Here is a 26809-nt window from a genome sequence, read left to right as displayed (position 1 = left end):
ACATGTGTGTCACCACACTTGGCTTCATCCCCCCCCTTTTTTTTAATTGATAGATGAGACAGATTGATAGGAGAGTGAATAGGTGTGGTGAGGCTTAAATGCTGGGCTAGGAAGTGCTGGGAAATTCTGCTGCTGTGGCCACTGACTGCTTGGGTCTCATTCAGGACGTCTGAGTTTAGAATGGAGCTAACATTTATACATGACCACACGTGCAAGTAATTAATCTGGGTGCTGTGCGAACACCTCCTTGTTAGGAAGCTTAGGTGGCCATGACCTGATCTGATGTGAAGGGGAAACCCGGAGGAAGGCCATTTGCTCAGGTTCACCTAACAGGCAGTGGAGTGGTGGGACTCAAATTTGAACTCAGGTTCTCTCTGCTCCAAACTATCGCCGCCTATATGTCATCTGCAGGGTATGGCACGCTAAACTTATTTTGTTGAGTCAATAGAACACAGAAGAGAGTCCTTTCTCTTTGCCTGTCCATTAACTTTGGTACAGATCTTCAGGGTCAAGGTCTAAGCGAACACCAAGACAACTCGGGGTCAAGTGCTGTGAGAACTAGATGAGAGTGAAGGGGGTCTTTTTCTTTTCCTTCGATAGTGCTGGGGAATCAAATCTAACGTCTTATGTTTGCCAGGCAAATGTTCTGCCACTGAGCTACATCCTCGGCACATTCCCATACGTGGAGGCCTCTAAGCTCATGCAAAAATTCCGGACCCTCAATATCCCAAATTACAGGACTCATCTAGGTAAGCTCCTGCCCCACCCCATTCGTGGGTCGTGGGAAGCTACTAATGTGTGTGCGTTTGCGTGTGTGAGAACAGGGTAGTAGTGGGAGATGTGGGTGAAGGAACTGAAAAAATGGGGAACCAGGCTTCCAAGACCAAGAGGCACACGAATTGGAGCAGGCGCAGAACAGCCCCTCCTAGGCGTCAGGCGGGGCCAGAGTGCGGGCGGGGCCCCGAGGGCACGGGCCAAGAGACAGATGGCGCGGTGTGGACTACAAGTCCCAGCGTGCCCCGCGGCTACGATCCGGCCCCCGCGGCCGCTTAAAGGCTCCAGCAACCGCAGCCGTCGGGTCGCGAAGGCTTTCGCTTTGCCGCCCTGTCTGGGAGGCGGGAGGAGCGGGCTGGGCGGCTGGCACTCGGGACTTCAGGCTCTGGCCGCGCCGAGGGGCGCTCTTAGTGCAGCCTTCCCGGCTTGAGGCTTCTCCGCCGAGGCGCCCGTTTCCCCCGGGCTCCTTGCCTCGGCCCCCGGCGGCCCCGATGCCGAGGTATGGATAGAGCGGCTTTGCGCGCGGCGGCGATGGGTGAGAAGAAGGAGGGCGGCGGCGGGGGCGCCGCGGCGGCCGCAGACGGGGGTGCAGGGGCCGCGGCCAGCCGGGCGCTGCAGCAGTGCGGCCAGCTGCAGAAGCTCATCGATATCTCCATCGGCAGTCTGCGCGGGCTGCGCACCAAGTGTTCCGTGTCCAACGACCTCACGCAGCAGGAGATCCGGACCCTGGAGGTAAGGGGTTGAAGCGCCCGTAGTCCCGACCCGGCTGTGGCCCGGGAGCCGCCCCGCTGCTTTCCTTCCCGAGTTGCATCCTGCAGCTGGGTCTGCTGGCTAGAGTCTTCCTCCCTTGCCAGGGCTCGTTGATGCGGTGGCGTGAGGACCTACGACGAGCGCTCACCTTGGAAGGATTTGGGGGAGGAGGCGTGAGTGAGGGGTTGGATTGAGGCTGGAGGACCCGCGTGTCGGGTCGGATGCTCGCGGGTATCACACTGCAAACCCCTCGCCGTCCTCACCCCATATTTCCAGTGCCCATAGTAATCATTGTCCCACTGAATCACGCGCTGGACTTTTCTCGGCGTGCTTAAGCCCGGTAGCGTGGGCTGGGGTGATGAGGGGACGTCCCCTGAAGTGTGAGCGTCGACTGGTGTCGCTGACTTTCCCTCACTACCCACTCTCCTTATCCTGTTGCCCTTTCCTTCCCTTTCCACCAGGACTTGTCTGCCGCTTTTCAAAAAGTGTTTGCTGAAGCAGCATTTTTGCAGTTCAGGCGTTGGGATGCTTTTCTTTCACGCTGTCACACCGCTTAACTGTTTAAAATTAAATTAGCCATTGATTTTCCCACTCCATCCCCAATTATTGGGCTTTTTGCCTAGGAAGGATTATACCAAGGAAGGGAGCCTTTGGTAAGAACACAGTACTTAAGGGGGGTTGCTGACAGAGATGACCTGGAGTGCAATGAAAAATAAGATGTGTGAGCTGTCTTCTCTCAAATTATAGCTGGGAAGTGCAGCATTAAAAGGATTTGGAAGAACCAGCCGGCAAGATGGTTGGGATTTCAGAAGGGGGAGCTCCCCCATCCCTTAAACATTGAAGATAAAACTAGTGCCTTCCTGACTTGCTTCCAAGGACTGGAAGACCTTTGAAAGTACAGAGGGTCAGTTAATAGCTCTGTCCTAAAGACAGGCTTTTCCTCACCTGGCAAGGATGTCTGTTTTATTAGATATGTGATTTTACACACACACACACACACACACACTGTTACTAATTGCATCTGCCAGCTGTCATAGAGCCAGCCGGTCATTGCTGTACTTATTATAAGACCAGTACTCCCTCCTCTCACACCACGAGCCTGAATCCTTGTTTGATACAAAATGCCAGGGTGACTCTTCCTTAGCTGTATTTTCAGAAAAGCCACAAAGCCAGGGACATTGGGAGACTCCAAGACGTGCTGGCTATTATTATTACTGTTGTTGTTGTTGTTGTTATTATTATTGTTATAGTTGCTATAGCAGAACCGAACAGGGCTTTGCTTAAAAAGCAACCAACAAAGCTCTACACCCAGCTTTTCAGCATGTGGATTTCTTGAACACAGCTGAGTGTGTGTGCCTTGCAAAGTTCGGTTTTAAGCTGATACAATAGGAGGCCTGTGTGTCTTAGTTCCGGGGTTGTCCTCCAGCAGTGTGTGTCTCGAGCTGCTGTGTTGTTGGGCGGACAGAATGCTCTCTTGTTGGCCTCCGTTAGTCCTCCCCCTGTCCCTCTGAGGTGCTCCTGGATCCCAGGGTGTATGTCGAATGGCTTACTCTCTATTCTCTGCAAATTCTTTGTCTTCTAACGATGAACAGTTTGACGAAGCTGTGGCATTAGGATATTCCAGAGTCTCCAGATGTTCAGGTCTCTGAGCTGGTTAGGCAGCTGTCTCCCTACTGGGTGCATTGTGAGGTCATCCCCGGTGGCATTCAAAGGCCCAGGGGTCATTTGTAGTATGTAGTATGTCCTGTTCTTTACAGTGTATTTGAAAGGGTCCTTCTAGTCCCTGGAAAGACAGGACTGGGAGACATTTCAAATGGGAATTTTGACCTTGGGGCTGGTTCCCCAGGACTGTTACCAGCTAGTTTGGGTGAATCACTTCATCTCTGGGGCATCACCTTCCACATCTCCTTGCGTGCGCGCTCGCACACTCGTGCATATGCATGCACGCACACGCTCTGTTGGGCTGAATCAAACATTTGTGTATGCTATTCTATGTAGATATCCCTGTTTTAAGACCTGCACTAAAAACCAGATGTACTGGACAGATTGTGTAGGAGATGTCTTTATTATGTTGAGCATTTTGACCGCAGGAGTGCTAGGTAGGAACAGAAGGCCACACAGCTTTGTGACTGATCCTCTTTCTGTCTAGATGACCCTGGGCACGTCTGTTAACGTCTACTCTGACTTCCATCTGTAAAGTGGGGAAGGAGTGCTTTCACCTGTAGTGTTTGATGGAGTCGGTATCGCCTGCCTATAAACTTTCCCTGGTTGGGTTCTGGTGACATTCCTACACAGGGTGCCTTTAGAAGAAGAAGCACATAGAACCGATTTCCTGCAGGTGGTGACACAGGGCAGGAGGCCATCCTAGAAGGCTGGGTCAGGGCAGCTTACCCCAGCAGTGTGCAGAAAGGCAGTTAACCTGGGCCATTCTCAGTCCTCACGAATTTCTGACTTTTTTAAAAAAATGTATTGTGTGCAGTACTTGTGTGCAGGAGCCTGAGGAGGCCAGAAGGGGGCATCAGATGTCCTGGAACTGGAGTTGTAGGTTAGTACCATGTGGGTGCTGAGAAATGAACTTAGATCCTTTGCAAGAGCAGTAAATTCTTTTAACTTCTTGCTGAGCCACCTGTCCAGTCTCAGGTTTCTGATTTGTGTGTGTGTGTGTGTGTGTGTGTGTGTGTGTGAGAGAGAGAGAGAGAGAGAGAGAGAGAGAGAGAGAGAGAGAGAGAGAGACCGACCTTGAGCTAGGTCTTCTGTAACCTTGGCTGAACTCAGCATAGAGATTAGGCTGATCTTGAACTCATGGCTGTTCTCTTGTCTCTGTCTCCTGAGTGCTAGGATCACAGGTGTCTGACTGGAGAGCTTGGCTTATCCAACTATATCAGACTTCTGACAGAATCTTAAGAGGCCCAGCCCACTTTGGCCCCTCCTTAGCTAAACTTTTAATGAGAGTGGCAGCTCGTGGGATGTCTCCTGTGGGACCCTGACCAGGGGCAGGCTGCTTGTGAAGATCCTAGGTCACGATGATAAGCTATCCACTGATAGGTTTGCTCTGTGGAGCAGTTGGGCTGGGGTTGAAAGGGGATTAAAGGGGTGAGGAGTGTAGCTCCATGGTAGAACACTGCCTTGTATACGTAGGCCTTGTGTTTAAATCTCCTATCCTACACTTGAAAGGGGGAGAAAGGAGCCAGGGTTTAATGTTCACTCCCCACCTGCCCAGGGCTGCGCTGGCTGTCTTCCTCTCAACCTCTCAGGATTTACGGGAGGCCCACCAACTTCACCACACACATTTCCCCTGTCTAAAGGGAAAGGGCAGAAGACGCAACCGGAACTCGGTGTCTCTGGAAGGCCCCCTAGAGGTCTGACTCCTGTATGCAGCCAGGGACGATGTCACCACTCTCCAGCTGTGCCCATGGAGGGACACCTGGCCCGCTCTACAGCTGGGCCTGCTGCTCCCGTCTGTGGGTTCCCTGTGGGCCCTGTCGGTGCCTGGGGAGACAGAGGTGTGCCATGCAGATGCCCATGCCGGCTCATGCTCGTTCACTTTGTTGGTACTCTGTAGTCTGTTCTTTTTTGCCAGCATGCTAGCACCTCCCACAAACAAGCTCCGTCTTGGCTCGGGTCTCTAAAGGGCTTTCCTCATGAGTCCTTATGGGGAGAGGCTAACAGAAACAGTCATGGGTACAGTCTGCTTTTGGGCACTTCCCTGAGCAGTTGCCCCGGAGTAGAGGTACCCTGGAGGCTTTGCTGTGCCTGGGAAGGCAGAGAGGATTGACTCTCAACCCCTGGGCTGGGCTGAGTTCAGAGGCTTCTGTGTTAGGGCCTGGCTTCCTCGTGGTCCCTGGAAGTGTCCAGTGGAACGATCAAGAGTGGAGGGATGTGTTCGCTGACCCAGCTTTCTGTCACTACCCATGTGCTTGTGGCAGTCCTACCTGGTGGCTACCTGGACTCCAGTAGGTGGGGTCTTTGGATGTGAGGGGTCTGTTCCATCTGAAGGGGAACCAGGCAGGAGGAGAGCAGGGCCTCCCCTACCATGACTGGCAGAGAGCTCTTCTGAGTGGGCCCTGAGTTAGGAGTTCTGTGGAATCCGTCAGTCTGACTTACTGGTTTTGTAGGAAACATTGCCAGCTCCCAAGTCAGACGTCCCCAGAAGGATGCGAGTAGAACCTGGTTCTCTTTTCCTCACCCATGCAGTGTCTGGAAAGTGTCATTTCGCTGCCTCAGTTTTAACCTTTCACCTGAGAGACTCCAGTTATCACCAATAGGACATGGAGCTGAGGAGGGCCTGTCTCTTTTGGTGTCCACTTTCTCGTTGGTGATTTTTGAACCTGGGCAGACCCACTTCTCAACTGTCCCTCAGAAGTGGCCTAGGGAGGACGTGCTGTGTGTGAAAGCCAGGAGCCAAGGAGGGTGGGGATGCTGGAGGGAGACCTTATCACACGCATCCGCACCCAGGACCTGAGGCTGGGGTTGCTGCCTGGGATAGACACGGACCGCCTCCTAGCTGCAGGGCTGTTTCTTGACACCTGGTTTGGCTCACAATCCTGGGAAGCAGCATTCCATACCAGATGCTTCCCTGCCTGCCTGCTGGCTGTGGTCCAGAGAGGGACCATGCACAAAGGTGACACTGACGGCGTCTGCAGATGTGTGGGAAGGTAACACACACATCTTGGGCCCTTGAGCTGAGCCTTCAAATTTTTCTGCCTTTATTTAGGTACAGCATGCTTGTGGAGGTCAGAGCACAGCTCTGTGGAGTCGGTTCTCTCCTGCCATGTGGGCTCAGGGAATCAAACTCAGGTCATCATGCTTGGCTGAAAGCCCTTTTTTTTTTACTCCCCTGAGCCATCTTGCCAGCCCCCTAAGCTATCGTTTTGGTTATTTTATTTTATTTTTTTAAAAAATGTCCTTGCAGGGCAGGCATTTTTACATTTAGTTCAGAGGGTGTTTGCTTTCACTTGGCAACTTTTACTCTGGACAGATCTACTTCCCAGATGTCCTTCAGAGGAGGCGTAAGGAGGACCTGCTGTTTGTGAAGGCTGTGAGCCAAGGAGGGCTGGGGTGTACCCGGGACTTGGAGGCTGGAGTTGCTGCCTGGGGTGCACCCAGGACCTGGAGGCTGGGGCAGAGGGCTGGGGTGCACCCGGGACTTGGAGGCTGGGGCGGAGAGCTGGGGTGCACCCGGGACTTGGAGCCTGGGGCGGAGAGCTGGGGTGCACACAGGACCTGGAGGCTGAGGTGGAGGGCTGGTGTGCACCTGGGACTTGGAGGCTGGGGCGGAGAGCTGGGGTGCACACAGGACCTGGAGGCTGAGGTGGAGGGCTGGGGTGCACCCGGGACCTGGAGGCTGAGGTGGAGGGCTGGGGTGCACACAGGACCCGGAGGCTGGGGTGGAGGGCTGGGGTGCACTGAGGACCTAGAGGCTGGGGCGGAGGGCTGGAGTGCACCCGGGACTTGGAGGCTGGGGTTGCTGCCTGGGGTGCACCCAGGACCTGGAGCTAGGGTTGCTGCCTGGGGTAGGGATGGAACCCCTCCTAGCTGCGGATATCCAGTGTTCATGGGAGTGACTTCTGCACAGAGAGGGTCCACATAAATGAGGAACATTCTTGAACGTGCTCCATGTGAAGCCCTCCTTAGCATGTGCTTTCTACCACTGACCACTTGTTTACTGCGACCTGTGAGATTTCGTTCCCAGTTTGAAGATGAGGCCACTGGAGCTAGGAGAGCCAGAGAGCCTGAGCCAGAGATGGTTGAGTCTGTGTTGACTGGCATTGAACTTGCCGTGATCCCTCTGCCTCAGCATCCCCAGGGCCGAAATGCCAGGCATGTGCCACCACACCCTGGTCTTGAGAACTCATGTTGCAGCCGTCTCTACACACCAGTGTTGGGAGGCTTGGGAAAGGGATTTTGGTCAGTCATGAAAGGCAAACCCAGGACTGGCTCAATTCCAGCTCAGTGGGTTGATAAGTGGCGGCCTTATGCAGCCTTTGCGTTTGAATGTCGGGTAGCTTCCCTCCTGTTCAGCTCAGCACATCCTCAAAGCAGGAGGTAAGGGCACCCAGCCTGCTGGTTTCATTCTGAGAAAGGAGAAGCCGCTCTGACTTCAACTTACTCAGAGGGTTGGTTTTTTTCTTTTTTTCTGAGACAGGGCTGCTCTATGCTGCTCTGGCTGTCCTAGAACTAGCTCTGTAACCAGGCTGGCCTCGAACCTAGAGTCCCTGCTGCCCCTGTCTCCCGAGTACTGGCACTGAAGTGTGCACCACCATGCCCAGCCCACTCTGTATGCTTTATTCTTTCTGAGCAATTCTTGAGACAAGGAATATATCTCTAATTTGCTACTCTTAATTGCAGTGCTTAAGATACACATTAATACATGTTCCCTCTGCAAAAGGGAAACACCCTAGATAATAGAAAAATCACCTATTATGGCACCTGTCAGAGCCAAGCCCTGGAACCGTCCTCCTCACCCCCGACTCCTCCTAGCTTTCTACTGTACATTTTCATGGAAAGGTACACACGTGTGCTCGAGGAGCTTGCAGTGTGTGCCCTGTAAGTGTCTTTGTCTGTCGCCATCAGTGGCCAGTCGTGCACCCATGACACACGTTCCTTTAACCAGATACCGATTTTCTTGTCTTGTCTTTTCCTTCCCTTCCTTTCTTTTTTCTTTTAGCTTTTTTTTGTTTGTTTGTTTTTTTAAGACAGGGTTTCTCTGTAGCTTTGGTGCCTGTCCTAGAACTAGCTCTTGTAGACCAGGCTGGCCTTGAACTCACAGAGATCCGCCTGCCTCTGCCTCCGAGTGCTGGGGCCAAAGGTTTATACCATCACTGCCAGCATGTCCCAACTTTCAATGCTTACTTTTACTTTTTTTTTGTTTTTGGCATGCTGATATATCTTCATGCAAGCAAGATTGTGCTGAATTAAAATGTATGACTATATTTAGCATATGTCCATTTAAACTAAAAATTATTTAGTGTTTTGCCTGCATGTATATATGTATACCATATATATGCCTTGTGCTTTCTGTAACCAGAAGAAAGTGTCAGATCCCCTCAAACTGGAGTTAACAGATGTGTGAGCCACCATCTAGATGCTGGGGGTCAAACTCAGGTCGTCTGGAAGAGCTGCCAGTTCTTGTAACCACTGAGCCATATCTCTGGCTGTCTGGTGCCTGCCCATTTAAAAAATTTAACACCTTGATTTTAAAATTACATTTCTTTATGTATGTGGATGTGGGTGTGTGCGCCACAGTGCCCAAGTGAAGGTTAGACAGCTTGTAGGAATTGGACCTCAGGTCAGACCTGGCGGCAAGCACCTTTGCTAAGCAGAGTTCCTGTTAGGGAGAGTTAGCAGTGATTAACAGAGGAGCCCTAAGCTGAGAGTCTCTCCATTGTGTCGTACAAGACAGTGCCTTGAACTTGGCTGAAGCATGGCTGGGCCCTCTCTGCTCCATCCAGGCTGAGGGACTCTGAGGGTTGGCTGGAATTTTTGGCCCTGACTCTGTGCTTTCAAGGCTTGGTCACTGACAGCTGTCCTGCAAACCTTCCCTCCCGTGGAGCCTGGGCTTTGAAACCTTCCTACAGATGTTGTGTTTTTCCCCTCTCCATCGCTGGTTCTGCTGTCAAGATAATTAGGGTGACACAGGCCTGTTGACACTCTTGTTTTCAGTGTCAGCTTTCACTGAGGTGTTGGGACAACGGGGAGCCTCTCAAGTTCAAGGCCAGCCACGGGCTGTTTGGTGAGGCCTCTGTCACGTGGTCTGCTCGCATTTCAGTTACTCAGAGAAGCATAACTTTTCCTTTTCTTTATCTTTTTCTGAATACTGGCCAAAAGCCTGCTTGCTTCCTGCACACTCTGGGCTTCTCACTTGCTCCCTGAAGCACCCCCTCCGGTTCCTCCAAGCTCACCAACCTCCATTGCTGAACCTGACCATTCTCTTGAAAACCTAGTTTTCTCTCTTCATCTTCTCCATCTCCCTCCTCCCAGCTGCTCCCATGATTTATAGCCTGCCTGCCTTGTTTCTCCTTTCACATTCTCATAAAACTGCCCTGGAGCTTAAAAAAGGAAGGAAAGAGAGAGATACAGTTTTGTTTTGTGTTTTTTCTTGTTGTTTCCAGATGTGGTAGAGGACTCCACAGCCCCATAGGCAGCTTGCCTCACATCTGTGGAAAGCAAAGCCCTCCCTATCAATGCGTGGCCTATACAAGCCTGCCATTGGTGCTCCATGGATAGCTGTCTCCGACTTCCTCTTTGGCTTCTTCTATTTTAAAATCCAGGTGGAAATGCAGAGGTTTACTCTGGGGCCAGCTGCTGAGATGAGAAAACTGTCACGGATTCTTACACATTGAAAAGAAGCCTCAATCTGAAGTACCGCCACCGCCACCCGTCAAACCTTTGCATTTGAACATGTCTGCATTTTCTCTGTTCCGGTGTTGGTGGGCAGCAGAGCGCTTTAACCGGTCAGATTGCCACGCCAAAGGCATTTTACTTTTGTACTGTACCCCCTCCCCCCGCCCTTCATTTTTCTGCCCTGGGAATAATAACAAGAATGAGCTAACACTTGAATTCACAATTTTAAGGGGAAAAAATGGGGGATAAAAATATGCAGTACAGGAATCAGTCAGCTCTGATTAGAAGAAATAAATTTCCCCACAGCACCAACTCTGGGCTTATATTGGCAGGATATTGATCAGGAGGATTTTGCTTTCTGCAGATGCGCGGCTAGCTGCCAATGGGGTGGCGAGGTCTCCTACCATATCTGAAGGCTTTGAAATCAATGTTGCTGATTAATTTGAGTTTTATTTTTCTCCCATTTCAAAAAAGACACTCTCTATCTAAAAGTCTCCTGTTTAGCCCTCATTGCCTGGAACTAGACGAGGCGGTTCTCTAAGTTGCCGCCATTCTCCTGGTACCTTGGTGCCCTCTGTGCTGGAATTTCAGGCCTATACCACCATGCCCAGTACACACAGAATTTTGTTAAAAAGAAAAAAGTTAGATCATTTTGATTTTTTAAGGATTATTACTTTATGTGAACTTAGTCACTGTTCTATTGCTGTGAAGAGACTCTATGACCGAGGCAGCTCTTAGAAGAGAAATCATCTAATTGGAGGCTTGCTTACAGTTTTAGGGGGTTAGTCCATTATCGCCATGGGGGAGGCGTGGCAGGCATGGTGCTGGGAAAGTAGCCAAGAGCTACATTCTGGTCCACAGGCAGGCAGAGAGAGGGGCAGGGTGTGTGTGTGTGTGTGTGGTGTGTGGATTTTTGAAACCTCAAAACCCACCCCTAATGACAGACTTCCCCCAACAGGCCACACCTCCTAATCCTTCTCAAATAGGGATCTTCCTTTGTAGTGACTAAGCAGTCAAATAATATAAACTTCTGGGGGTGCATTCTTACTCAAACCACCACAGTGTATGAATGTTTTGCTTACATGTATGCCTGTGTGCTATGTGAATGCCTGGTGTCTGCAGAAGCCAGAAGACAGCATAAGATTCTCTGGAACTGGAGTTGCAGGTGGTTGAGCTTATATGTGGGTGCTGGGAACTAAACCAGAGGCCTGCAGCGCTCTTAACCGCTGACCCATTCTCCAACCCCAGTTACAGGCCATTTTAAAAAAGTCATCTGGACAGGGTCTTAGACTAGTGTCCCACTAAGCCTGGGGTCCTTAGCCTGGGATGCTTTAGCCTTTCCCACGTCGTAGTGCTCCTTTAGAAGAGGACTTTCCGTGGAGAATGTATTATGTTAGTGTGTTCCCCCTCCGCCCACAACTTCAGAGGCTAGGGATTTGTTTTAAAGGTCCTGAGAAGTCCTGCAAGGCTTCCCGTGGACTCCTCCAGGGTTCTTTTTTCCCTACCAAACACAGCTGAGTTTTAGTAGGTCCAATTTTTTCAGTGTTGCCCTTAATGTCTGTGCTTCTGGGGATATACCTAAGAAGCGATCACCTGTGGCCATCTGTTGTAGGGTATTTCCCACTTTCTCTTCTATCAGGTTCAGTGTTTTCGGGCTGATATTGAGGTCTTTAATCCATTTGGATTTGAGTTTTGTGCACGGTGATAGATATGGGTCTATTTTCATTCTTCTACAGGTTGACATCCAGTTGTGCCAGCATCATTTGTGAAGATGCTTTCTTTCTTCCATTGTATACTTTTAGCTCCTTTATCGAAAATGAGGTGTTCATAGGTTTGTGGGATAAAATCCGGGTCTTCTATACGATTCCATTGGTCGACTTCTCTGTTTTTATGCCAGTACTACCCTGTTTTCATTAATGTAGCTCTGTAATAGAGTTTGAAGTCAGGGATGGTAATGCCTCCAGAAGATCCTTTATTGTATAGGATTGTTTTGGCTATCCTGGGTTTTTTGTTTTTCCATATAAAGTTGATTATTGTCCTCTCAAGATCTGTGAAGAATTTTGATGGGATCTTGATGGGGATTGCATTGAATCTATAAATTGCCTTTGGTAGAATTGCCATCTTTACTATGTTGATCCTCCCAATACAAGAGCAAGGGATGTCCATCCATTTTTTGCTATCCTCTTCAATTTCTTTCTTCAATGCCTTAAAGTTCTTATCAAATAGATCTTTCACTTCCTTGGTTAGATTTACCCCAAGATATTTTATGCTGTTTGTGTCTATCGTGAATGGAGAAGCTTCTCTGATTTCCCTCTCTTCTTCCATATCCTTTGTGTATAAGAGGGCGACTGATTTTTTGGAGTTGATCTTGTATCCTGCCACATTACTAAAGCTGTTTATCAGCTGTAAAAGTTCTTTGGTGGAGTTTTGGGGGTCGCCTATGTACACTATCATATCATCTGCGAATAACGAAAGTTTAACTTCTTCCTTTCCAATTCGAATCCCCTTGATCCCATTATGTTGTCTTATTGCTATTGCTAGAACTTCCATTACTATATTGAAGAGGTATGGCGAAAGTGGACAGCCTTGTCGTGTTCCTGAGTTAAGCGGGATGGCTTTGAGTTTCTCTCCGTTTAATTTGATGTTAGCTGTCGGCTTGCTGTATATAGCTTTTATTATATTTAGGTATGACCCTTGTATCCCTAATCTCTCCAAGACTTTTAACATAAATGGATGTTGAATTTTGTCGAATGCTTTTTCAGCATCTAATGAAATGATCATATGGTTTTTTTTCTTTTAGTTTATTTATATGCTGGATTACATTGATAGATTTTCGTATGTTGAACCAGCCCTGCATCTCGGGAATGAAGCCTACTTGATCATAATGGATAATTTTTCTAATGTGTTCTTGGAATCGGTTTGCCAGTATTTTGTTGAGGATTTTTGCGTCGATATTCATGAGTGAGATCGGCCTGTAATTCTCTTTTTTGGTTGTGTCTTTGTGTGGTTTTGGTATCAGAGTAACTGTAGCTTCATAAAAGGAATTTGGTAATGACCCTTCTGTTTCTATATTGTGGAATACATTGAGGAGTATAGGTATTAGGTCTTCTTGGAAGTTCTGGTAGAATTCAGCATTGAAACCATCTGGCCCTGGGCTTTTTTTGGTAGGGAGGTTTTTGATAACAGCTTCTAATTCTTTGCGACTGACAGGTCTGTTTAGATTGTTCACCTGGTCCTGGTTTAATTTTGGTAAAAGGTATTTATCTAAAAAAGTGTCCATTTCTTTTACATTTTCCAGTTTAGTGGCATACAGGCTTTTGTAGTAAAATCTAATGACTCTCTGAATTTCCTCTGTGTTTGTGGTTTTGTCCCCCTTTTCATTTCTGATCTTATTAATTTGCAAATTTTCTCTCTGCCGTTTGACTAGTTTTGATAGGGGTTTGTCAATCTTGTTGATTTTCTCCAGGAACCAGCTTCTTGATTCATTGATTCTTTGGATTGTTTTCTGTGTTTCTATTTTGTTGATTTCAGCCCTCAGTTTGATTATTTCCAGTCTTCTACTCCTCCTAGGTGAGTCTGCTTCTTTTTTTCTAGAACTTTCAGGTGGGCTGTTAAGTCTCCAATATGTGCTATCTCTGTTTTCTTTAAGTGGGCACTTAGTGCTATGAACTTTCCTCTTAGGACTGATTTCATAGTGTCCATTAAGTTTGAGTATGTTGTTTCTTTATTTTCATTGAATTCAAGGAAGACTTTAATTTCTTTCTTTATTTCTTCCTTAATCCAGGTATGGTTCAGTAGTTGACTGTTCAATTTCCATGAGTTTGTAGGCTTTCTGGGGGTAGCATTGTTGTTGAATTCTAACTTTAATCCATGGTGGTCTGATAAGACACAGGTGGTTAGTAATATTTTTTTGTAGCTGTGTAAGTTAGCTTTGTTACCGAGTATGTGGTCAATTTTCGAGAAGGTTCCATGAGCTGCAGAGAAGAAGGTATATTCTTTCCTCTTTGGGTGGAATAATCTATAGATGTCTGTTAAGTCCATTTGCTTCATTACCTCCATTAATTCTCTAATTTCTCTGTTAGGTTTCTGTCTGATTGACCTGTCCATTGGTGAGAGAGGAGTGTTGAAGTCTCCTACTATTAGTGTGTGCGGTTTGATGGCTGCCTTGAATTTTAGCAATGTTTCTTTTACGTATGTGGGTGCTTCTATATTGGGGCATAGATATTCAGGATTGAGACTTCTTCCTGATGAATTGTTCCTGTTATGAGTATAAAATGTCCCTCTCCATCTCTTCTGATTGATTTAAGTTTGAAGTCAACTTTGTTAGAAATTAATATGGCCACACCTGCTTGTTTCTTAGGTCCATTTGCTTGATAAGCCTTTTTCCAGCCCTTTACTTTGAGTAGGTGCCTGTATTTGTGGTTGAGGTGTGTTTCTTGTAGACAGCAGAATGTTGGATCCGGTTTCGTATCCAATCTCTTAGCCTGTGCCTTTTTATAGGTGAGTTGAGCCCATTGACATTAAGTGATATTAATGACCAGTGGTTGTTAACTCCGGTCACTTTTTTAGTAGTAGGGTTTGTGTGTTTCCCTTCTTTGAGTTGCGCTGGTGAAGGGTCTCTAGATGTCTGAGTTATTGAGGTCTTTGTTGGACTCCTTGGATAGTGATTTTCCTTCTATTATTTTCTGTAAAGCTGGATTTGTGGCTACGTATTGCTTACATTTGTTTTTATCCTGGAAAATTTTGTTTTCTCCATTTATGGTGAACGAAAGCTTGGCTGGGTATAGTAGTCTGGGCTTGCATCCATGGTCTCTTAGCTTTTGCAGTACATCTATCCAGGACCTTCTGGCTTTCATGGTTTCCATAGAGAATTCAGGTGTAAGTCTGATAGGTTTACCTTTATAATTAAGTTGGCCTTTTTCCTTTGCGGCTCTTAATATTCTTTCTTTATTCTGTATATTTTGTGTTTTGATTATTATATGGCGAGGGGATGTTTTTTTTTTGATCCAGCCTATTTGGGATTCTGTATGCCTCTTGAACCTTCATAGGTACATCCTTCTTCAGGTTGGGAAAGTTTTCTTCTATAATTTTGTTAAGTATATTTTCTGGACCGTTGAGCTGCACTTCTTCTCCTTCTTCTACTCCAATTATTCTTAGGTTTGGTCTTTTATTGTGTCCCATATTTCCTGAATGTTTTGTGGTGAGAGTTTGTTGGACTTGCTGTTTTCTTTGATCAGTGCGTTTATTTTCTCTATGTTATCCTCAGACTCTGAGATTCTTTCTTCTATCTCTTGTATTCTGCTGGTTATGCTTGTTTCTGTAGTCTCTATTCGTTTACCTAGATTTTCCATGTCCAGCCGGCCCTCTGTTTGTGTTTTCTTTTTTGCCTCCATTTCATTTTTCAAATCATGAACTGTGCCCATTATCTGCTTGATTGTTTTTCCTTGCTTTCCTAGGGTATCATTCACTGATTTACTCAATTCCTCGAACTTTCTGTTATACTTCTCATCCATTTCAATAAGGGCGTTTTTTGTATGCTGTTTAAGGGTGTCAATCCCTGTCATGAAGTCAGTTTTTTCTCCTTCTTCTTGATTAAGGTGCTCATGTCCTCCTGTTGTGAGGTCGCTGGCTTCTGGTGGTTTCGTGTTGTTTTTCAGATTGTTGGGTGAATTCTTGCATTGGCGTCTCCCCATCTCTTCCTCCCAATATTCTCCTATGGATCTTCTTTTACAGGATCAGGTCTTCTTGCCAACTGATGTACCTTCCCAGTGATGTCACTCCCCCGTGATGTTTCTCCTGGAGTCCAGTTCAGATCTCCTTACTGCTTGGTTAGCTTGCAAACAAAGGGCCCACCCTGCTTGCTGCAGGCAGGTTATGGAGACAAAGGAGCTACCACCTTCCCCTTTGCACTCACTTCGGGTTCAGTCCCAGAGCCCAGGGAGGCTGAGCTGGGAGGCACTCTGCCTCAAGAAGGGAGGGATGGAGGGAGACAGGGGGTAGGGGGATCTGGATGTAAGCTGGATGGGATAGGAAGAGAGAGGAGGTACCATATTGTCCCATAGGTTGATCAGGAAGTGTAGGCGGGCTGTTCCCGGGTGCAGCAGCACTCACTCACCACAATGATGTTTCACTAGGTGTCCTGATGGAAACTCCTTGCTGCTTGGTTCGCTTGCAGACAAAGGGCCCACCCTGCTTGCTGCAGGTGGGCTATGGGGACAAAGAAGCCCCCGAGCTCCCCTTTGCCCTCCGCTTTGGGTTAGGACCCAGCGCCCAAGCAGGCAGAGCAGAGAGGCGCTCTGCCACCAAGGAAGGGAGGGGGTGAGGGAGACAGGGGGTGGGGGGATCTGGATGTAAGCTGGATGGGATAGGAAGAGAGAGGAGGTACCGGGCAGTGTAGCCCTGTAGGTTGATCAGGAAGTGTAGGCGGGCTGTTCCCGGGTGCTGCAGCACTCACTCACCACAATGATGTTTCACTAGGTGCCCTGATCACAACTCCGTGCTGCTTGGTTTGCTTGCAGACAAAGGGCCTACCCTGCTTGCTGCAGGTGGGCTATGGGGACAAAGAAGCCCCCGAGCTCCCCTTTACACTCCGCTTTGGGTTAGGACCCAGCGCCCAAGCTGGCTATGGTTTTTTTTTTAACTATTTTTATTATGAAGCTCTGGGCACAAGGAAATATGCAGACCCCTCGGATATGTTAATCACCACTGCTTGGGTAAGGGTGTAAGTGTTTTTTACTCTAACAAGTTCCAGAGATAGTCAAGGACAAAGAGAAGGGATTTACTTTAGTTTCCATTTTAAAGGCTTTAGTTCTGATTGGTTGTGTTCACTGTTTTGGGCCTGTGGTGAGATAGCCCCTTGTGGTGGCAGCACATGACAAGCCCTTCACCTGTCTAGATATGAGAGAAGACAGACTGGGCTCTCAGTGTCTCACTCAAAGGTGGCAAGCCTATGTGAAATCCTCCCTCCAGTCTCCATTTCTTATAGGTCCCCTCTGTTCCCCAAAGCACCATGGGCTGGAGTCCAAACCTTTACCACAGAGGCCTTCTGAGTATATTCTAGATGCACACTACCATGGCAGCCAAGAGGGGGAATTCAGACCAAAGCAAGATCTTTAACACACCTGGAAATAATGACTGATGGGAGATGTCAAGGCCAGTACTGTTGTGCCTCACAACCAAAATTCAGCTTAATGGTGTTCTAAGTGATGCCTCAGGGCAGGTTACAGGGACTGCATTGCTCAACTGGAGAGCAGGCTGATCTATTGTTGGTCCAGCTCTCTCCATTGACTCTCCTGATTCCTCATCACCATGTGATCTCCATCTCAAGGACTCCTGATACTGATGAGGCTGATTCTGTAGGGGAGCCAAGCAGATGGAGGTCACCCAGACTTAGGCTTTTACCCTCCGAAATTTGCGGCCAAACCAAACCGCTTCTTATAAATTATTCAGCCTTGGGTATTTTATTCAACAACCTGAAGCTAACTAAGATAGCAAATGTAAAGAAAAGTCAAGTCTTTTTTATGTAAGCAAAAGAAGAATAAATGAGAGAAATACACTATGTTTCTCTAAGGAAGGCTCAGTGTCGTAAAGGCAATATTTCTCAAATTAGCTCATTAGTGTAAATTAGTAAACAAAACTTCTATGTTTGGTGAAAACATAGTTTATTCTATAACTAATCTGAAAGAATAAATAGAAAAAACAGTCAAAATCTGAGGATTAAAAACATAATATAAGGATAGTTATATTATTAGCACAAACTACAAAATTCCAGAGACACCCCCCTAAATGTGACCCAGAGGAAAGTAAAGCTGTCTCAGAAAACAGATTAGAGAGTGCATAGTAAACACAACAGAAACGAGCCTTTTACACCACCAGCAAGAATAGGAAGTTGAAATATTGTGACAATTAATGATCCACTTAGAAGCAAAAGGGAAGAATGAGAGAGAAATATTAGAGTATGTTGCTTTGTAATCTTGGGTTGGAGGAGTTCTTTCTTATTGTATAACAAAGCCTCAGACGGACAGATTTAAGAGTACAAATTCTGAATGTCTGTGGAACAAAAGACAGCTGTGGAGAGTTTAAAGATGAGTGGCAGACACAGAGGAAGTATCAATGATGCCTGTAGCAGACAGCGATTACTATCTACACTGTAAGGGCTGGGTAGAAATTGGACCAAAGGTATTGGGTTTGTTAAAAAGATTCTTGCTCACATCACAGGCATACCTTCAACATCACTGGGAATCTCAGCTGGAAGATCACCCAGCAACTCTTCTCCAGTGATCCAGGAACATGGATGGATTTTCTGTCATCTTACGTGGTTCCCAAGACTGACGTAGGGTGCGCAGCAGCCCTATATTGCCATGACAACAATCTTCATCCTTGACCCAGCTGGAAGGGCTCTCATTTCCAAATATATGTCAAGCCAAGGTCCCCACATTGATGAACAGTCAGTGTGCATAAAATGTGGTCAAAACAGAAAAAATCTCACCCTTTGGCCTTTGAGTTATTGCAAAATATTGACCGAGTGTGTTTTGGTGGTGTCAGATACAGGGTCTCCCCCCACATGGAGTGTGTCCAGAGCATGCTGGGAACAAACCCTAAATAATCCATACCTGTATCATTCAGTCTGCTCTATGATGGAATATAGGTTGGTGGGCAGGGGATATAGGAAACGTTTTCTAGGTGAAGCGTGTGGAAGATGAGATTTTTCTGCATTTTGACCACATTTTATAGCTTCTGTGGCTCTTCATCATTGACAAGAATATAGCCTATCTCCATGGAAATCGACTCTTGCTGTTGCTTTTCTGCGTACCCACCTACTGTCTCCTAGCCATACAGCCCCACTGTGGGAACCACTGGTGACTCCATCAGGACATCTTCTCCAGGCTTTTGAAATCATGGGGTTTTTATTTTGTTGTATTCATATTTTATGTGCAAAATGGGCCTCTGTGCCCAGCTCAACTTACATACTAGTCAAGTTTATTGCTTCTCCAGAAAGTTCGAGGTCAAATGTCATTGAAGAGCATTGCCTGACTATCCCTCCTCTCCCTGACCACATTAAATTTCCCTGCCATCCAGTCATCCTTCTTCTTTCAGGTTGTTTCGTAAGTTCACAGTTTTATTCTCAAAAAAAAAATTTAAGAGAGAGAGAGGGAGGAAGGAAAGGAGAGAGAGTGGGGAAGAGAGGGAGGGAGAAAGAGAGAGAGAGACAGAGAAAGAGAGAGAGAGAGACAGAGAGAGAGACAGAGAGAGAGAGAAGAACGAGCAGGGGAGGGTGTTAAGACTGGCTTCAAGAAGAGTAATGAAAATTAAGACAATCAATGCCAAGTCATAGCTTCAGCTCATCCTGTCTAATAAGCCTGTGTCCTCCATCACATGGTCCTCTTCATGAGACTCTTTCTTTCTGCCCCCTTATTTGATGGTCCCTGTTCTCGGGCTGATTCTTAGTGTGTGTGTGTGTGTGTGTGTGTGTGTGTGTGTGTGTGTGTGTGTGCATGTGTGCACACAAATCCTAGAAATGGAGCTTTGGTTGGTAAAGGTAGACATACAGGCGGTTCAAAGTCACCACACCTGGGTGTTGGGAATTGAATTCAATCTTCTGCAAAAAGAGTCCATGCTCTTAATGGCTGAGGCAGTCCTGGCCATGGCCTTCCATTTCATGGGTGCTGCATATCAAACTCAGGTCTTCATGTTTGCACAACAAATGCACTGCAGACTGAGCTGTCTGAGCTGAGAGATCAGTCCTTGCTCCCTCGCCCTGGCGTCTTATTCTGCTATTGGATCAGATCCAGAGGGGATGGTTGCTGGAATTTTCTTTGGGCTGACAACCAGCTCCCAAATAAAGACATACAGATCTTCCACAGCCATGACCACAGCTCCAGCTCTACTCTTGAAATTTCTGCCACCACAAGGGCCTTCTTCAGCATCCAGATCAGTCTTGGTAGTGCCTGAGCTCTGCAGTGTTTCTGTTGTTGTCATTAACTGTGAAAGTCTGGAGGCCCAGGTGTCAAAGGGGTGCCTCCTAGACTATCCCCCTGCCTGAAGACACTGGCCTGCCTCCAGAAATGGCTGTGAAGTGGTGAGGATCATTGCTCAGGTGGTAGGACACTTTTCTATTACGCACAATCGCTGGGTTAGATCCCCCCACTGCATGTACCAGGTAAAGTCCCAGCACTCAGGAGGTAGAGGTGGGAGCCTTAACCATGCAGTTCAGTGGTTTTCAGCCTTCCCAGGGATGTGACCATTGATATACTTCCTCAGCTGTGCTGCCCCATCCTGAAATATTTTATTGTTACATCGTAACTGAAATTTTGATACTGTAATAAATTGTAGTGTAAATAGATATAACTTTAAGGGGCTTATGTGTGAACCCAGGTAGAGAACCCCAGAAATAGTAACTTAAAGGTCAATGTGGAATAACATGAGTACCCGTCTGAAACCCAAACCAAACCAAAGATGTTCCCCTCTCTACCCAAAGACAGAGACATCCTCATCAGGTACCCTCAGGCATCTGACACATGATAAATGGGGTGATTTTCTCTAGTGATTTCAGGCTTCATTGCTCTGAGACACAGACACCTCCCACGCCAGAGGGTGTGTTTAAGACACAGACACTTCTGCTCCTCAGAGACCACAGACTAGCAGGACAAGTGTCCTCTGTAGGGTTGGCTTAAGAGCATGAAATGGAAGCCAGACTGGTCAAGGCTTTCCATAGGACCTCAATGTTGTTTCTGTCACAGATACCCTGAAGTGAGCTCAGAGGTTGCATCACATCTAACCTCTGCTTGGTGTCACCAGGGAGTCACTGGGGAACCATGGGGACATATTCCAGCCTGCCATTTTCCACTGCATGGTGAATGTTTCCCAAGCAATCTAAAGGGAAGAGAACAGAGAAGCCCGAACCCTAGCTCTCCAGGGACATCTGTCCCAGGACATAGGGGGCAGATGCCAGACAAGTCTCCATTCAGGATCTTATTATCTGTTACTGTTTCCTTTGTTTTTCCTGGCATACAACACTGAAGGGTGAAGCTACGGGGGCCCTCAAAAGAACAGGCACCATGCACACAGGATCCCACGTGATCTCTGTCACCAACAGTGCTGAGATCAGGAGCTGTACTAAGGCAGCTGTGGCCCAACTGCATAAAAGCAAGGAGTTGACATCCACTGGGCATTGACCCATGGCTTCCATCTGTACCTGGAAATTTGGGGCTTAAAGCAGTGTGACACCACACTTGATGAAAGAAACTGAAATTAAGTGTGAAAAGTTGGAAATTAATTTTTTATTAACAAACAATATATTTGAAACAATAGTGAATATAAACAATGGATAAACTTTGAAAATTATGGAACTAATAACAAGAATAAATAACATCAAAATAGCAAAACCAAAACCAAATGAACCATAAACAAGCATTTAAAACAAAACTCAAACAAAATAAAGCTAATAATAATTAGCATTTATCACTAAATATTGATAGAACCTACTACACCTACTACAGGCAAGTGCTTGCCTTGGAGAAACGCTAGGAAGATAGTCACAATTTTAATGGCTTTTTCAAGATTCCTGGATCCATTCCACATAGGAGCTTATATGTCATGTTATCCCAAGGTGGAGTCCACTTGCTGGTAAATGTAGGCTTCTGAGTAATCTTTGTCTCAGGATTTCTGTATCTCAAGTATATTTTTGATGCGTTCTTCTCTTCTCGAGAACTGAGTCAGCGGACACATGAATCAGATTAGGTGTGATCACCTGGAGATCAGCTGGAATTTCCTTCACCGCTGAGTTCCCAGCTACAAGGGGTGTCTTTTAGTCTGTAGGCCTTGATCCTAATGTGACGAACATGTGTAGAAGGTGTTTGTGGCTTACTTTGGCTTCCTCAGGTCTCTGAAGTGGTATGATCAAAAAAAGAAAAAAAATAATAATCTAGGCCCAGAAGCAGCCATGCTGGGTCACTGGCTAGGCAAACAGAACCTATGACTCAAGGGTAACCAGAACTGAAGAAGAATATATGTTCTTAGAATTCAGTATTGCTGGGGATGGGACTCAGCACCTAGTTCTTCTTGGAGATCCTTCTGCTGGTGGCTCTCGTCCTGGGCAGTGGCCTGTTCCAGATGAGTCTGCGGAGTTTCAGACCTGGAAGAGAAAAGCAGTTTAAAAAAACAGACCTGCCACATTAGCTGAAGATGCTTCCTCAGTTCACCTCAGCTCTGCTGGACAGTGAATTTATTCTTGTGACTGATATCTTTGTTGTTACTCACAAGGAATAAGATCCCAGAGTAGATGGGCCGAAAACTTTGCTCAGTATTAAACTGAAGTCATAATTTCAAATAAACACTGTTAGTGTGCATTCTACTAGACAGAAAAGGGTGTTCTCCTATAATTCAGGGATATCATTTTGTAAACAGCAACAGCATATTGACACTATAGTCAACAGCACGTGAGAAATGCATGAGTTGTACATGAGCTATTCATCATTTTATAGATAGCCTTAAACTGCCTGCAGCTCAGGTCCCTGCACAAGGGCGTGTGGCTAGCTCAGTCCTCATGCCCAGAAGGAACCTTGAACATGAACAACATGCAGATAGAGCCTGTCGTGCTAGAGCAGCATTTCCTGAGATGTGTGCCTGAGAACGTTGTCCCTGTCGGTCCTCAGGGACCAAATAAAAACTGGTGCTTTCCTAGGGACTAGAGCTGGGAATCTGCATCCTGGCTTTGGGAGTCGGTTACAGAACACACCCGAGAAGGTTAGGATCTTCCCTACAGCCGAGTCATCTGCCTGGGTTCATCCTGGGAAGTCCTTAACCAATTCTATCCAGAGAGCACTTTTCACAGGAAGTTGGCAAATGTTACACAGAGCAGTGTTAAAGATGGAAATCTCTAATCTTCATTGGATTTTTCTAAATAAAAACGCGAATTTTACCATGCCCCTTGATGCACACCTATAAACCCAATATCTTGGAAGGCCATAACAGGCAGCTCTCTGTGAGTTCAGGGAAAGCTTTGGGAGAACTCTGTTTTCACAAGGAAGGTATAGAGAATGAATTCTACAGACACACTGAATATCAAACACAATATATGCTGGACGGAATTTCTTGTTACTGGACCAGCTCAGTTCTCTGAGGTCTTCTGTTCCCTGCTCTAGCTTGTAGCCTCAGAGATGGACAGAATTGATATTGTCCCCAAGTCCATGGGCCCCCCTTGGCTCTACCTCCTCTCCCAGTCTGGCTCCTACCTCATCTGAGAGACCTGAAAGTGATGCTGCAGCTTTTGGACCAAGTGCTTTTCCTGCATGACCATTTCCCTCTGCTTCTGCAGGAACTGAGAGCTTTCTTCCAATCTCTTCAGCTCCTGTTTAAGAGAAAATTGTGTTCTTTGTTGAGGGTTAGAGACAGTCATACATATCTAAGCACAGAGAAAGGATCCCAAGAACTTGCTGGTCAGCTAGGCAGGTTAAACAAAAGCATCTGGGGAAGTAAGAACCCCAGGATTCTGGTACAGACTGATAGCAACACAGTGGTCTGAACTGGAAACTGCACATGTTTGATGCACCCCAACACCCACATCCTTACACTACTACACACACATGTGTGCGCTCACACACATGAAAAAACACATGCGTGCACTCACACTCAAACCCACAAGGAGTGCGTGTTAAAGAGAAATATGGAAAAAAGGAGGTCGCAGAAATAAACATCATGTCAATGTACAGTTGAGTTTAGAATAACCACACCAGTTCTTTCAGAAAAGTCTCACAACTCAGCCATAATTCCTTGGGAACTAAAATTATTGTGAGAAAAGTGATTTTCTTAGACTATATTGATGTGATTACAGAAATTCTTCTGCCATAGGACCAAATCTCCCACCTTTCATCACCAGCTTGTCAAAAGCCCCGAGATGATCATCCAGTCAACCACACATTTTAGTCTGGAAGGGAGAACAGTCCAGCACAACTCTCAGAAAACAGGGCTGACAAGCTGCTATTCAAGCTTCTGTCACTGTGAACCAAGAATTCAGGGAAGCAAAGAGAACACATTGGGATGCAGGCAGAAAAGGGAAGCCAACAGGCCACGCAAATCCATGAGTATGAGAAGCACTCTGTTGGCCCTAGCACAGGGATCTCCACCTTATAAACTGCTTCCCACCTGCGATGGGACATGATCCCTGCCAAACGAAAAAGCAGCAGGACCAAGAACTCACTTACTCTAAGCTCTGTGCCTAGAAGGTTACCCATCATAAATACAAGTACATGTGTGATATGTTATTGACCCATTTCCTTCTCTGAATTGCAGCTTCGAGCAGAGCAGAAAGGAAGGCTTGCCCGTATTTCAGATCTCCATAAGACAAAAGCTTCCCAGAAGTCCTTGTGCATGGACACTGAAGGGAATGTCTGGAATATATGAGGTCCGTGGCTGGCAGGGAGTATGGGTGAGTAAGTGGATGGGTTAAACACTGGTGGTTGGATGGGTAGAGAGGTAGTCAAATGGGCAAATAGTACCAGAGCTTAGCCTGACTTGTTGCCGGCCCCTACCTGTTGTTGCTGGATTTTGAGGTAACTGATCTCTTTGTCTTGGTCATTAAGGATCAATTTCAAATCCTCCAGGTGGTACTTCAGCACAGTCCGATTATTCTGCAGTTTCCTTGCCTCCTGCCTCAGCTCATCCACCTTCTTCTTTAGCTGAGTCCTTTCCATCAGTAGTCGGCTGTGCCGATCCCTGCAGACAAACTCTGCATAGTAAGGCCCTGCAGGCCTCCTCCTGCTACCCCTGATTTCTGGGAAACAGCACCCCAAAAGACCTCATGTTTCCTAGATTAGGTAGCTAAGAGTCTGATATAGTCATGACACCTACACTTCAGAACCCAAATGAGAGAACAGGTAATGCCAGAAATTATCAAACTACTATTGAAAACTCCAACACCTAAAAGGATCCATGTCCCTTCAGTAGAAGGAGTAGTTCCCCAGCTGGCCTAACTATCTGTGGTAATGGGGAAACATCAGCATGTAGTGGGCAAACATAATCAAAGGGAGGACAAGTTACTCAAGGTGAGTACAATCTATCTACAGATTCAACAGCCCCAGACCTGTAAAGAATGGGCCTGAGCTCCAGAAGTTCAAGGCTGCCTGACATTCCCATGAGACTGTAAATACCTTTTCTATCTACAGGCTCTTGAGGCCCTAGGACAAGGTGGCAGGGGCTAACAGTCTCTTTCACACTTAGCAAAACTGAATCCAAGAGACACAAGTTTAAGAGTTGCTTACATAGAAGCAAAAAAGCTCGAACCAGAGATGAAGTCACTCCATCCAGAGAAAAAGGAAGTCAGAGATGGCCATTCCACAAGTTTTGTTATCCATGTCCAGATGGACACTTACCGATAGAAGACTGTCTCCTTGCTCAGCAACTTGAAATTATCCAAGGTCTCGGTGTTTTCACTCACAAAATGGTTTAGCTCCATCATGATCTCTTTGTGATCCATCTTTACCTTCTCATACAAAGCATTTGGCTTGTGGTTCTTGTAGGGACTAGAAAATGGGAGAAAAGACCCCATGAACATAGGCTTCAATGATCACAGGAACTGAAGTTGTATCCTGATCTACCATAGCACAGCAGATGCAAGATTCTGGTGCCTATGTAGTGGGACCTCCTGGTGCTTTTAAACTTGTTATTCTGATCCCAGCACAGCTGAGGCTAAACTTGAGATGGAAGCTGCACTGACTGCATGAGCTCACTCAATACGACTAGATGGTAAGTCAGGTTCTCTATGCTACCAGGAGTCTCTCTCACATGTCTCTGTTCACCAGACATTGCAATGACATCTCTCCTGTTTCAGAACACTGATTTTGGGTCCTGTTTGACAATCACTGAACAGTTAGAGCACATCATTATGGTTTGGAGTCTTAAGAGAAGGAAGTGATATAAACTCCCCTAGGGATTCCTAGGTGCCACCAAGGTGAGCATGTAGGACACAAGCTGTCCTGCTTTAAGTGGGCCTCCCAGGGGTCAGCACTGGAAACTTCTGGAAAGTGGGAGAAGGATATCATGAGAAACCACGGCAGATCACTGACTCCCAGAAATCAGGAACACACAAATCTCCAAATGTGTATGTTCACACATATCCACAGGAGAGTAAGAGAAAGAGAGAATAAAGAGAGCTAGAGAGAGAGAGAGAGAGAGAGAGAGAGAGAGAGAGAGAGAGAGAGAGAGAGAAAGCATCATATATATATATATATACGGAGAGAGAGAGAAAGCATCATATATATATATATATATATATATATATATATATATATATATACAGAGAGAGAGAAAGAAAGAAAGAAAGCATCATATATACACACACACACACACACACACACACACACACAGAGAGAGAGAGAGAGAGAGAGAGAGAGAGAGAGAGAGAGAGAGAGAGAGAAGAGCGCTCTATGGTCTAATGGAAGTCTGCACAAAACTAGAGTACCTGTGATGAGACCCAGCTCTTCCAGGTAAACACTGAGATGTTCCAGTCAAACCAGGCCCCTCCAACTGCTACCTAGGGCTTCTAGCACACAATCACATGCTAGGAAAGTAGATCCTCCCCACACAATAACAGCAGGTAGTAGTACCTCATGCAAGCCACCGCCTGTCAGCTCCTTTCCAAATGCATGCTAGGAACTACACATTACCTGCCTCAATCCCTGATTTTTGTGGCTGAGACCAGAAGCCCTGGTTTTCATTATAGGAGAACAGAAAAGGTAGAGGCCACATCTCATGGCCACTGTCACTAAAGGTCTGCCTGTACCCTGAGAAGAATTTAGGATATGAGGTTTGGCACAGCCTCCTACAAATCGAGAGTTCAAAGGCTGAAGGTGAGGTTGACATTGCCTACAGCCCCATGAAGTTTGAAACAATGGATACCTATTGTCCACGGCTCCATCAGTGAGGATCATCAGCAGGTCTTTCAGGT

At 46.7% G+C, this 26809-nt stretch overlaps 2 protein-coding genes across 2 annotated transcripts in view; one reads left to right on the top strand and one right to left on the bottom strand.

Annotated features, from left to right (window-relative positions):
- The first annotated feature begins 1056 nt into the window (after positions 1 to 1056).
- Positions 1057 to 24279, top strand: LOC142842065 (kinase suppressor of Ras 1-like). The gene is made up of 2 exons (XM_075959036.1): positions 1057 to 1506; positions 24157 to 24279. Exons 1-2 carry the CDS (start codon positions 1276 to 1278, stop codon positions 24265 to 24267), a joined length of 342 nt encoding a protein of 113 aa, XP_075815151.1. The 5' UTR covers positions 1057 to 1275; the 3' UTR covers positions 24268 to 24279.
- An 89-nt stretch (positions 24280 to 24368) lies between these two features.
- LOC142856708 (vomeronasal type-2 receptor 26-like) overlaps positions 24369 to 26809 on the bottom strand; it is a 173595-nt gene continuing 171154 nt past the window's right edge. The window contains exons 7-8 of the mRNA XM_075984398.1: positions 25236 to 25385; positions 24369 to 24579 (exon numbers count right to left, since the gene is read on the bottom strand). Of these exons, the coding sequence (XP_075840513.1) occupies positions 24369 to 24579; positions 25236 to 25385 (361 nt within the window). The remainder of the gene's footprint in view (positions 24580 to 25235; positions 25386 to 26809) is intronic.

Source organism: Microtus pennsylvanicus, chromosome 1 (genome assembly GCF_037038515.1).
Source record: "Microtus pennsylvanicus isolate mMicPen1 chromosome 1, mMicPen1.hap1, whole genome shotgun sequence".
NCBI lineage: Eukaryota > Metazoa > Chordata > Mammalia > Rodentia > Cricetidae > Microtus > Microtus pennsylvanicus.
The sequence above is the reverse complement of the archived record's forward strand: the minus strand, read 5'-3'. Positions and strand labels throughout refer to the sequence as shown.